This window comes from Dreissena polymorpha, chromosome 6, assembly GCF_020536995.1.
Source record: "Dreissena polymorpha isolate Duluth1 chromosome 6, UMN_Dpol_1.0, whole genome shotgun sequence".
NCBI classification, from domain to species: domain Eukaryota; kingdom Metazoa; phylum Mollusca; class Bivalvia; order Myida; family Dreissenidae; genus Dreissena; species Dreissena polymorpha.
In genome coordinates, this window is record NC_068360.1 from 101,299,006 (window position 1) to 101,312,836 (window position 13,831).

At 35.6% G+C, this 13,831-nt stretch overlaps 1 protein-coding gene across 1 annotated transcript; it reads right to left on the reverse strand.

Moving 5' to 3' along the window:
- Nucleotides 1–12,361: 12,361 nt before the first annotated feature.
- LOC127835953 (uncharacterized) lies at nt 12,362–12,892 on the reverse strand. Its single transcript, XM_052362373.1, has one exon. The coding sequence runs from the start codon at nt 12,890–12,892 to the stop codon at nt 12,362–12,364; it is 531 nt and encodes a 176-aa protein (XP_052218333.1).
- Between the last annotated feature and the right edge of the window lie 939 nt (nt 12,893–13,831).

Here is a 13,831-nt window from a genome sequence, read left to right on the forward strand (position 1 = left end):
TGTCCCAAGACTCGGCTATTCTACTTCTATAATTGTCGACATTTATGTATTTAAAAATAATAAGATCTAAGGGAGAAAACTGCGCAAAAAGATCAATCACGACTAATCTCCCCAAATCAGAGGAGCGCCATTCGTTTTCCGTATACCGTTTTATCAATTCAAGAACGGTAAATGGAAACAGGCATTGTGTTTCACTTCTCATATATTGATTTTTGTAGAATTAAAATTGAAACGAAATATGAATAGGGAAATAAGATTTGTGTTTTAGTTTGTTATTAGTTTACCGAAAAACGATACAAAGAACTCAACTTTGTTTTTTGTTTTTTTGTTCCGGTTATAAGAAAATCGGAATACCCCGGAATGAACTTATATACGTGTATTCTTGTTTTTCGCTGCGTCGAATACAAAATGAAAATGGAAAAGACGGTAAATACACGGACCCAGCAGCCGGAAAGAACTTTGTTGATCTATGCGTATGGCAATGAACCGTTTGCCAAAGAATGATACACCTATAATACCAAAAGACGTTACTTAGCCTCTCAAGACTGGCGTTATTGGAACAATTGAAATATAAATACAAACCCATGAATTCTCAGCAAAAATCGTTTTGTTGTAATAAAAACAATGTACAGTTTTCTGCACTTACAGATGGCTATATATAACGTATTGTCCGATATACGAGAAAACCTAATCACATTTTACATTAAATATCCCCTAAATGTTTATAATTTACGAAATTAACAAATACACGACTTTTCCCAATGCGATTGTTCCTCTCGATTGGGTATCTTTGTTATAATGTTGAAACGTATAATACCATTATAATATGTTAATCAACACACAAAAAAACGCTTCGTATTACATGCCACTCTTCGAAATAATTATACATATCAGTATGGTTTTTGCATGATTCTACTAGGTCAATATCGAATTATTGCGACGGAAATCATCCACGAGCTATTTTGCAACGTAAGGGGAGTTGTTTTATGTTTGGGTAAAATGTTCTGGAAATATTTAAATATTCTGTTCGCTAGTACACGTACTCCAATGCGCTATATACACGTGTGGCAAACAGTATTTCTGAATAATTGATTATGAGGCCTGGGGCAATATAACAATATCTGTTCTAAGTTTACTCAAGCGTCTACTTAACAACGGTTTTAATATAAGCTCGAATAAGCACGCTAATCTTGAAAAAGTTATAATGGACAGTTACCACTTCCACGGAAATGTAACTAATTTAAATGGACAGAAACCTCCCACACGCAAAAGTTACGCTTGAGTTATATTGATCAATGATCAACACAGTATACAGGGTGCAAGATCACGCGACATTGAGGGGGTTCGCAAACGGATGTTAATAGATGTTAACACCGGTAACTGGTGTTTTTAAAAAATAATATTTTACAACAAGTTTTCTTAACAATTTCAGTTAGTGCATAAAATACATATTTTTATGCGGCTTAGGGTAAAGTGATAAGTGAAGTGAATGTTCTCTCGTTACTGAGGTCACTGTGTACTGATCACAATGCGATTTACGTGTTTGAATAACCGTACTGAAGACTCCGATACAAGCAGAGTTGTAAAGGCAATAGGAACAGACAGACTATATATCACATTCAGGAAAACAATCTTTACATTGTACGGGTATGACATGTACTGACGCTATGTTGAAGTTGGTCTTTCTTGCAAGATTGAGTTTGTTTAGTACGAGATACAAATCAGTTTTCAACTTAACACTTGTACAATTATGGAAAACATAAATTAAGTAATGGAAATTCTGTGTTAAATACGTATCAATAAGGCATTTTCTGCTTTATTAAGCAAACAGATGCGAAACAAACATCGTTTCAGTTTTCTAGAAAACAGTATCTAGTTTTAAACCAGACGTACCCTGTGGTTTTAAAAGCTTTCGAAGACTATCGCATTATTCTTGCTAAAACTACCGTGACTGTGTTAACGCCAAAAAAGCATTTGAATCGATATAAATATTTCCGGGATTCATTACTAGCCAGCAGGTTCCTCTTCAAAAATTGCGTTCATGTATCGTTAAATATAAAACGCTCCAATAGTTAATAAAACAGTGCGTCAGCGGAAATAAACTCATTAAAGATTAAGTCAAAAGCAATCTGGAACCCGATCCCTTCTTACTTACGCTACAGTGTTAACCCATGTGGCCACACTATGTTATACTTTAAAAGGATAGTTTAAGCGAGTAAACAAAGTAAATTGTTCTGGAAAGTTTACATTAGTTAGAAAGTCAAGTCTTCTGGTCATGTTACCGCCATGAGTTTACCGTGATGTATTTAAGCATTAATTTATGTGTGATGGTTAACATAGTACTGTCACACGATAATCACTTAAATATGGTAAAAGACATACACTTCAACACCGATATTTCGAAGTCATCGGGACCGTTAAAAAAACTTCGGATTAATGATAATTCGAAATAAACATTTGACAGAAGACTTCTGTGATTCTCTAAAAATAAAACGCTATGGACTTCGCATGGTTCGGTTACACGCTACTATTAATAATTGTTTTACTTAAAAACGTAAACTAGTCAGATAGCAATAGATTGCTCCTAACGGAGGAATAAAACGATTATTTTTCTTCTTTTTTATTTTCCTCTAATTACAGAACACATAAAATAAAATCAATATCACAAAGTATCAGAACTTTGTTAGAACCATGTTGACAGTGTGTTTGCCGGAACACCAAATTATCTGCTATTTGCTACGCGCAGACGACAAAGTGTAATTATCGGGATCCAGACATAAGCCCACCAGGACAAAACCCCCCCAAAGAAAAAATGAACATTTGGACAATTGCCCCCCAGTAGAAATGACAGATAGAATATAAGCCCCCCAGTGCTTATTGTGCATCTGGACATTTGCCCCCCAGTGCTTATTTTAGACGTGGACATTTGCCCCCCAGTGCTTATTTTAGACGTGGACATTTGCCCCCCAGTGCCTAATTCTAAATGACACTACTCGATTGAGCAGATAATCATGTCCAATTATCACCACCTTTTAATCCTTTTTATTGATTAAATACAGAAGCCTTTAATTTTCATTGACAAGTATATTTTCAAAGCTACATGTCACACCTTTAACAAGCTGATAATCCTTTTGATTGATTAATTAAAACACAATTCAAATTATTTAAGATGTTTGTTTTACCTAAGATTAGGCAATTGAAGTGAGTTTCTTGACCTTTTTTATTTCGAATTATAATGATCCAAGTTTCTATGATTATATATTTAGGAGATATGAAATAATACTGAATCCAAATACAGAGATATACTAGTCTAAGTATTTAATTTGCGCTTTTATGCTATTTAATAGAAGGAAATAGCCAACATATATTGCACTGGCTATATAAGGCAGCAACATGTATAATGAAACATGTCTGTTACACATTTATAGAGATACATTTTTAGTTCCGAACAAAAAATGTTAACAATAGAGTTTCTAAAAAATATAAATAACATAAAGCTATACATAGGTATTGAGCATTATGCTTATTATATAAGAAGTATTTGTGCAGATTTGATATAAAATATTATATACATACCATTTAACAAATTATTGCACAAACAAACATACAATAGAACCGGCGGATATTGGCACTCAGTTGGTTGTATTTGTATTCTGAACAATATTCAATATGGACTTTCTGATCAACAGTGCTTCTTTAACAAAAACAGATAATTTAATAGCTTCTTCTTTTTTACACAGTCTCATAAGGCTTAGAAATTTATACACTGATGGTCGCTTGAAAAAATAAGGTTTTATGTATTTTTTCCTGATATCGTTATAACAAGGGCATATTAAAATAAAATGATATTCGTCCTCTATATCACGTGAGTTACAACAAATGCAATATCTTTCTTCCCTAGCAATTCGATTAGTACTAAACCTACCCGTTTGGATTTTTTTTCTTAGTGGGTGACTAGACATTCGTAATCTACAGAAGTAAAATCTGAGACTTTTAGGTAAAACATCTAGGTATTTTTCATATTCAAACGTTAATTTAAATTCTTTGTACAACATTAAAACAGGACTTTCAAGCGAGCGTAACCAATCTTGTTTAAAACAATCTATGACTCGGCATTTAAATTCAGCCAAGAAAGCGTTTTTGTTAATATACTGATAATTTTCGAACACGTATGCGAACCCATAATCATTTAGGAGATGTTTTACATTTGTTACCCAATTTCTTTTCCCGTTAATACAATCTTTGAGAGCCTCGTTATAAACAACATTTAATATAATATTATCACTGTCTTTGATATTAAACCAATATTTAATTATTCTAATGTATCTATGGATATAGAGTGGATATCTGCCCAGCTCACCATAAACTGCAGCAGAACACGTATTGCTGTTTACTCTTAATAGTTGTTTACAAAATTTAAGGTGAATTCTTTCTATTTCCTTTGATTTGGTATAACCCCAAAGTTCACAAGAATAGTTAAGTATGGGTGTTACAAATGCATCGAATAGTTGGCAAAATATTTTGGGCGAAAGGTAAAAGTCGTTCGGATTAACAATGACATTTTACATTAAACAAAGAAGAACCAAAATCGGGACCCGAAAAATACTTCGAAATAACGGTGACTTCGGATTATCGGTGTTCGAAATAACGGTGTTGAAGTGTATCGAGCTTTTCTTTCTCGATGAAGTGAAATATGTTTTATAGCCCCTAACTTTAAGAATGGATGTGGTGGAGCAGGGGGCCGTTCAATATATATTTCAAGCTATTCCGTCCGTTTTTTTCCAACGGAAGGATTTGGGTGTGTTTCTGTTACTTAATTAAGAACACATGTTCACTTTACCAGTGTGTGAGTGTGTGAACTGCGAAAAGACATATACACTCCGCAATGAAGTGATTGACGTAAGACTTCATAAAAAAGCAAAAGCAATCTGTAACAATATGTTTTATAAAGCACTTCATTTCTCTGCTTAAGCAAGTTAAGCTCGCTTGCAGTGACAGCCACAAATATATATAGATAGAGAAACAATGAAACTTTTTTGTTATTACGCTAGGACCCACACAGTCTTTCAGACATCATGACTTCACAGATCATGGCGCAGCTATTTTGCATTTAATGCTACCAAAAGCACGAGCTAATTGTGTTCGAGAACTGCATTTATGAGTAATAAAACGTTGAGGATCTTTCCAAATCATTTCCAAATATATATGAGCCCAATTTAAGTAGTAAACGTATTAATGGACGGTTTGTTTTCTAAGAATACGGCTTTCTTCGTCACTATAGACTTTCTTCGGAACTACACTTATAAGAAGGTAAAAACAAAGTTTAATTGTTGAATGCACTTCTAAAACATGTATACTCACATAGTGACAAAAGATTCATAACCCATGGTATTCGGATTCTTGGATTTGTTCATCATGCAAATTAGCGGACAAATCTGTGGCCACCAAGTTCCGAATAACAACTATTGCAAGCCTAATTGGTTGGCGCTTTAACATTTTACTGTTTTGTAAACATGTATATATTGAGTGCTGATTTGTATTTATTTAATTATGTTCAACCAGATATGCCAATACGAAACAAGAGAGTGTCAGTGTCGCGAATAGCGAATACGTTAGTTTGTTTACTTGCTGACGGAGTTTAAGCTCCGTCGGAACTCCGCCAGAGCTCCGCCGGAGCAGTCATGCTTATCTCAACATTCTTGATTCCAACGATTTTATGACGTTTTCTTTGTTTTGAACTCGTATATAATCAAGTTGTTAATAAGTTTTGAGGTTCAGATTCAGTAAAGTTTAACAGTTCATACAAGTGGATTGTTAAAATACTAAAGTAAAATAAATGTGAAATTACCTAAGTTGAATAATATTAAAATGTTTGGATTTAATTGAGAATATTAAGAAGTGGAAATAAATAGAATTGTTTATTTGTGTTTGAAAATGGGTTTAAACTAAAGTAAATTACAATATGGCAGTGAAACTTGTGATATTCTACAGTCCGCCGTTCAAACAATAAACTAAACAATGAATTGTTCGCAATAGTCAGAAACACAATTCCCCCTTATGCGCCGCTTTGAATGTTTTTTGTTTTTTACCTTTGACCTTGAAAGATGACCTTGACCTTTAACCTCTCAAAATGTGCAGCTCCCTGAGATACACATTCATGTAAAATATCCAGTTGCTATCATCAATATTGCAAAAGTTATGACCAAGGTTAAAATTTTGTGACACATACACTGACAGACATACAGACACATACAATGACAGACAGACAGACAGACAGACAGACAGACGGACGGACGGACGGACGGACGGACGGACGGACAGACAGACAGACAGACAGACAGACAGACAGACAGACAGACAGACAGACAGACAGACAGACAGACAGACAGACAGACAGACAGACAGACAGACAGACAGACAGACAGACAGACAGACAGACAGACAGACAGACACACAGACAGACAGACAGACACACAGACAGACCAAAAACAATAAACACCCAATCATTCGATCCGGGGGCATAAACATAAACATGCTTTTGTCTAAATACTTGCTGCAACGGGGAAATAGTTGATAATCATAAAACAATATATTATCCTGATTATTTTTTTTATTTTCATCTTATTGCATGAAGCATGAATTAATATTTTGGGAGACGGCGTTCATTAAACTTATGATATGGGCACGGGTTTTGTATGCTATTTTGTCATAAAAAATAATATTTTAAATTATATGATATTTGACAAAGTGGTCATCAATTGCGTACTTCTCCATATGGATAAAGTCAGAGCAATTAGAATTTGTGGAAAATCAAATAAATAAAGAACTGGCTCATCCAGCCGATATGATCCTGTTATTAATCACGCCGCAATTTCGTTATAAATGCGATTTTATATGCCATTTGTAATCAAACACGTTTTTCCATTTAATCACAAAAGATGCTTGATTAGCATTCAAAAACAAACCGTGATCACTAATTTCTAAAGAAATGTTTTACAAGGGATGCTTCAAGGGGCCTTTTTACGTTTTGGTTACTTGACAAAATTAACAAAAGTTTTTTTCAGATTCGCAAATTTTCGTTTTAGTTATGATATTTGTGAGGAAACAGTAATACTGAACATGTACCATTCTCTAAAATAGCCGTTATATGCATCTTTTGACGATTTAATAACCTGAATATTATAAAGCGTTTCAACACGAAAAATAAATAAACATATAATATGCAGAAGAGCAATGCACGAAATAAAACAAATGGTTATACAGTGGCTTTTATTAACCGGTGTTAACGATGATAATCATTGCATATCTAATCAAAGCGCTGAAGGCGCTGAAGTTATTCGCTATTACATAATTTAAGACGCAGCTCATTTTTAAAATTAATCGCAAGTTTGAAATGAACACACGCCATTCAAATTTATAAAGAGTGTGTCATAACGCACGGGTCGAGATTTGTGTGCACTTTTTATCATCTTATTTATTTTATAGAGATAACTTAGTCAAAATAACAACTGAAAGCATAGAAAGTATGATGAAAATGGTAATGAGAACTGGATATAAAGAAAATTTGCAATCATCATAATATTACATGAATATTGTTGGAATATCGAATACCTATCACACCAAGAATATAATTTCATTACGGAAAGTCCCTGTACAAAACTTTTTATTAATGACACCATGAACAAATTCAAAATATACAATAAGATAATTGATAAAAATAAATAAAAAACAAATCTGCGAGCAATACTTTTTACTCACGAATAAGGTAGCCATAAAGACAGCCCTGTTGATGCGGACTTTGTTTTTATGCATTACTTGTTACCCTAGCAGTTCACACGGTTTCAACAAAAAAACAAAAAAGATACAAAAACAGAAATTGTGTTTTCCGCCCCCCCCCCCAAAAAAAAAAAACAGAAAGGAAAACAGAAATTGTGTTTTCCTGTCTTGTTTTGAGCGGAAAACACAATCGCTATATTGTGCGCACAAGATAATCGGCCAATCACAGACGCGTATCGTATTGAGGTAACAAGATACTATATTTCACCTCAAATTAATTAGCCAATGAAAACGTCCTAAAGGCGAGGCTCTGACATTCTACTATTAGTACTACTACAACAACTGATACTACTACTACTACTACTACTACTACTACTACTACTACTACTACTACTACTACTACTACTACTACTACTTCTACTACTACAACTACTACTACTACTACTACTACTACTACTACTACTACTACTACTACTACTACTACTACTACTACTACTACTACTACTACTACTACTACTACTACTACTACTTACACTACTACTACTACTACTACTACTACTACTACTACTACTACTACTACTACTACTACTACTACTACTACTACTACTACTACTACTACTACTACTACAACTACCACTACTACTACTATTACTACTACTACTACTACAACAACTACTACTACTACTACTACTACTACTACTGCTACTACTACTACTACTACTACTACTATTACTACTACTGATGCTGTTGTTGCTGTTGCTGCTTCGACTACTACTACTACTCCTACTACTACTACTTCTACTACTAAAATGTGCCATTTACAATTCGCAATGAGATTTTTAATAACCCTCGTCATGCGAAAATGGGTGTTATTCCATATGCGTCCATCACATATATATAGCCCACTGAGCCTGCGAATCTCTCAGTCAGGCCAAAAGATACATGATGTGACCATAACACATTGAGTGATTTTACAGCGAACAGCATCGCCTCAGACTAGACTGCGAAAATACATAGGTTGGGCTTAAGATGGGCTGGCCAAAACGCATAAGACCTATTTTCGCATGACGCGGCTATGAAAGCGTGATTTGAATGTGGCGAAAGAAAACTGCGTGTAAATCAAATATTAACATATGATATATTTCGATGGTGAAAAAAATACACTCATAATAAGGCATGTGAGGACACATGATGTGCACTCCCGTATTATATTTGTTAAATACTTACTGTGGTTTGACTCAAATAATTACGTTAATAATTTATTAATAATGCATAAATGCTAATTTGATTCGAATACTAAGCGAATCAGAAGGGAATGTAGTTAGTCACAAATAACATTATCACTGATTTTGTAGCGTCCCATAAAAGAGGATGACTATGAAAGCTATAAGTAAGATAACTAGGTTGTTTGTCGCTACCATCTAGGAAACCTCTTAAAGGGGCCTTTTCACATTTTTGCAAATTGAAAATAATTAAAAAAAGGGGTATTAGATTCACAAATTTTCGTATTAGTTTTGATATGTGTGAGGAAACAGTTATACTGAACATTTACCATGCAATTATATGCATCTTTTGACGATTTAAACACTGAAAGGTATAAAGCGTTGCAACGCGAAACGATTGGACAAGTTGGAAACTTCTGTTGTTGTGGTTATATTTTTTGAAACTACGAGAATTGCTTATATAAACTATAAAATAAAATAAAACTTTATTGTATGAGCATGGATGGCTTAGTGGTTTAAGTGGTAATCTTTTACTACAGGACTCCATGGGTCAGTGGTTACAGCCCTGTTGAGGGTTACTTTGTTTTCTTATTTCAAATTACCGGATCTAAAATAGATCCAATGTTTTCATTTATCAATTGAACAGATTTAATTTACAAACTTCAATACATGGCAAAATAACTGAAAAGGCCCCTTTAAGGGGTGTTGCGCCAGATTTATAAATCGAGGATATTTCAACTCTATCGACGGTAGTATGCTATTATGCGGATACATGTATTGTGATGCTTAACTTTTCACGAAGTCTATTTTGAAGACGGTATTCGTTCATGGGCGGGATCAATGTAACGCATGCGGGATTGCCGGCGCCAAATCGCTATTTTGAAAGAACGTGGCTTATCTCTTTGCTTTCAGTTACATTCCGGAACGTATATATGCAGATTTATTTTGAAAGAAATATAATTTATGTCAAAATATGTTGTATAATGTTTCACCTTTTCCGCTGTAATTGTGATATGGTTATTCAAAACAACATAGAAAACATTGAATGTTGTTAACACGAACACAAACATTAGTAAATACTATTTCGGGTGTGTAGGACTATCCGGATTTTTGTTATAAATCCACTTATTATTTAATTCTAATCGTTAAGTTTTATTGTTGTTAATTTGTGAAAAGCAACGCAAAGAGATATAATGACATGGCCGGACTAGCAATATATGTAAAACAGGGTATACCTTTCACTAAATAGACATTTATCAAGAGCATTTATCTTCTTAAAGGGGCCTTTTCACAGATTTTGGCAGATTTTGAAGTTTGTCATTAAATGCTTTCTATTGGTAAATGTGAACATTGGATCTAAAAAGCTCCAGTAAAAAAAAACAAGCATATAATTAAAAAAAAGAAAAAAGATAACCCTCAACTGGGCTCGAACCACTGACCCCTGGAGTAAAAGTCAAACGCTTAGACCACACGGCCTGGTAAAATCGTATATATTGATCCGTAATAGGCTTATTCTGCTTAATATTGACTTCTGTTTTAATTTAGCCTTCAATAAATAAAGCAGGGGTTAATGTTTTAATGAGTATGTTGCAATTTTTTTTAATACTTTTGAATGTTTGTACGATAGTTCATGTGAATAGCTCTGAAAATGATGCCGTTTGTGAGCGAACACGAAGTAATGCGCCTCTTGAACGCCGTGGTATTAATAAATTGATGTTTACAATCGAAGGTGCCCTTAATTGGCAGGTTATCTTATGCAAATATAAATGAACCGTGCTCTGTGAAAAAGGGGTTAAATGCATGTGCGTAAAGTGTCGTCCAAGATTTGCCTGCGCAGTCTGCACAGGCTAATTAGGGATGACACTTTCCAATTTTAAGATATTTTTTATTTAAAGGAACTCTCTTCTTTGCAAAACTCCACTTAAGGCGCTAAATGCCTTCCTTGATTAGCCTGTGCGGACTAAACAGGCTAATCTGGCACGACACTTTACGCACATGCATTAAATCCCCTTTTCACATAGCACGGCTCCATGAGATATTTACTTACTACAAAAATGGCGTATGCGCATAACACGGTGACGCTTTTGTAGCATCGGAACAGTGAGCGGCCTCATATGCCACAGTGAATCCCCGCAACATTTATTTACATTAAGCTGATCGTATATTTATAATAAAAAAAATGTTTCGATATTGAAATAATAGCCGGTTTAATACTAAACATTCTCAGACAGTGTTTCTTATGAAATCGTCTGTATTTATCCAGACCAACAAAACATCCCGTTTTTATTGCTGATCGTGATGGTGTTGAGGATTGAATGCAATAGTGGAAATGGGCGTCAGCACTAAGTTAATATAGGGGCTAATCTGTGACGTCACTCTACGCACATGTGCGTTAAGCCCAGTTTTCTCTTAACGAGGTCCTCATAGAAAATGATATAGAGGACATTTGTTGGATTTGATAAAATGTCGATTTTAATAAACGAGGGATCATATAAATAATATGTTCAGTAGTTGCGCGACCACGAACGAAAAAAAATGATTTCGGGTCAATTAAAATCGATATTCCAACGAAACAAACAAATTTGCTTTTTATTGTATGCTTGCAAATGATTGTTTTTGTATTTAATCTGGGAAATTATGCGTAAATAATGACGTTATGACATACAAAACAACGTCATTTTACAGTTAAAAAGTAAAAATTATCAATAATTTTTACTGTTAATTTTCACTGTTTGAAACAGTGCATTATCAGTTTGAATTCACTGATATTTCTCTATAAACCCCCAAAAGCATTAAATAAATTGTATTACAAATTATTATTATCCAACAATTTGTAATGTGACTGCTCATAGTTTGAATGTCATAGAGTTTAATTTAGCTGACTTGAATGTAACAAGAGTGGATCCCAAATATGAGTCACTCTTGAAAAACGGGGCTTAATGCATGTGCGAAAATATCGTCCTAGATAAGCCTGTGAAAGTTTTCGTGTGAAGGAAGTCTCTTTTAAACGAAAATCCAATTAAGGTGGAACCGTTCGTCAATAATTAACCTGTGCGCACTGCACAGGCTAATCTGAAACGACACTTTACGCACTTGCAATACGCCCCATAGTACCATAGGCCTTGCATAATTATAGTAGGCCTGGATATGTACAACACAGCGTCACCTTAATTTCAAAATCACTCATATAGTAATGGTGTAGAATAATTCCAATATGTATTACCAATATCCAAAATCAGATCCAGCATATGTGATAAATATTATTAAATACATGCATGCAATTATGTCTTATATTGTTAATGATAACGATTTTCGTCGGCATCTTGCTGCTGTTGGTATAAAGATTTTGTCTGCATCGGCCCCTAGCTCCCAAACAGGCTGGTGCTTTGTTTTGCCCTACAGCAAAGCAGGCTCCTCAATTCTGCGCGGAACTTTAAGCCGCTGAACACGTAGATGGCAAAGCTGAAGGTGGCGTTGAAGAAGCTGACCAGAATAGCAACATCGAAAATAAACCGAATGTACGTTGAATCGTTCGATGCCGTGTAAGGATCAACTAACGCGAGCGCAAAGAGCTTCTCCCTTTGGTAGGGGAGGTACACCAGACCGACTGACAACGGTGTAGTCGTGAGGAGGAACAGCAAGCATAGGTCAAACATGAGCATCAACACTGGATGCGTGTTGCGCGCCTGACCGGAAATATTCATCCGCTGACGTCTTGAACGGGACCGCGCGAGCTGCGCTACCATGATGACGTTGCCAATGAGAAGCAGCGGGAACGGCAAGCCGAAAATTAACGTGAAGTTGACCCAGTGGTAAACGTTGTCATATAGGTCGTAGTATTCCTTTGTGGACGGAGCGCACTTCACGCCCTTGTATCCATTCAAATCATACATAACGAGTAGTACTATATTAATTCCGAACACGGCTAGCACAATCGTGACGATGATCAACCCAGCGTTTCGTGGGGTACAGCCGAGTCTCACTTTATGCGGAAAGAGCACGCAAGCTGTTCTCTCGAGCGTGACAGCCACGATCAGCCACGAGGAGAGCTGGAGGCTGCAGTAGGCAAGGTAGACTCTCGCTTAACACCCGGGGTTACTCAGCCACGCGATGCTAACGCCCCAGATATTGCGCATCCATTTTGGCAGGAGTCCGCTGAACAAGATGAGTGTGTCTGAAAGCGCCAGGGCAAACAGGAACACCGCCGTTGACGTCATATTCTTCTAACGAAGCAGCACGTAAATAGTTACAGCGTTTCCGATCGTTCCAATGGAAATAAGAATCAGCAAGATCACCCTCCAGAGCAGCGCACTTGTATCTCCATAGTAACCGACCGGCGGAAACTTCAATACTGAAACGTTTAATGACGTCGCGTTAAACGTTTCCTGTTCTGTAACATTTATCGAAGTAACATTACTAGCACACTTTGTAACTGCATCCATAGTTTCCTAAGGTTCGATTGCTGTTTTATTCGTTCAAAAATATTTTGATTTAACAAGTGTTATACATTTATTTGTATTGCGCCAATTATCATGTCGGTCAGGCACCTATGTCATTCTCGTTCTCTGATCTGAGATTTCTCTTCTATGAAAGTACTGGACAGGTAAGTTTTTATAAATTATAAGCAAATAGCGAATCTGGTTCGGCCAAGATAATTATTTTAGATTAAATTTGCCTGATGGCTGTGGCATTAATGTTGAAGTTATTTATTTATGTTTAGTGAGGGGGAAGATTAATCATCTGCAGTGGTGCCAGAACTGAGGCGGCAGAAGCGGCGGCCGCCGCCCCAATATTTTCGGCAAAAATGAAGTTTCGACAAAACCTTTTTTTCA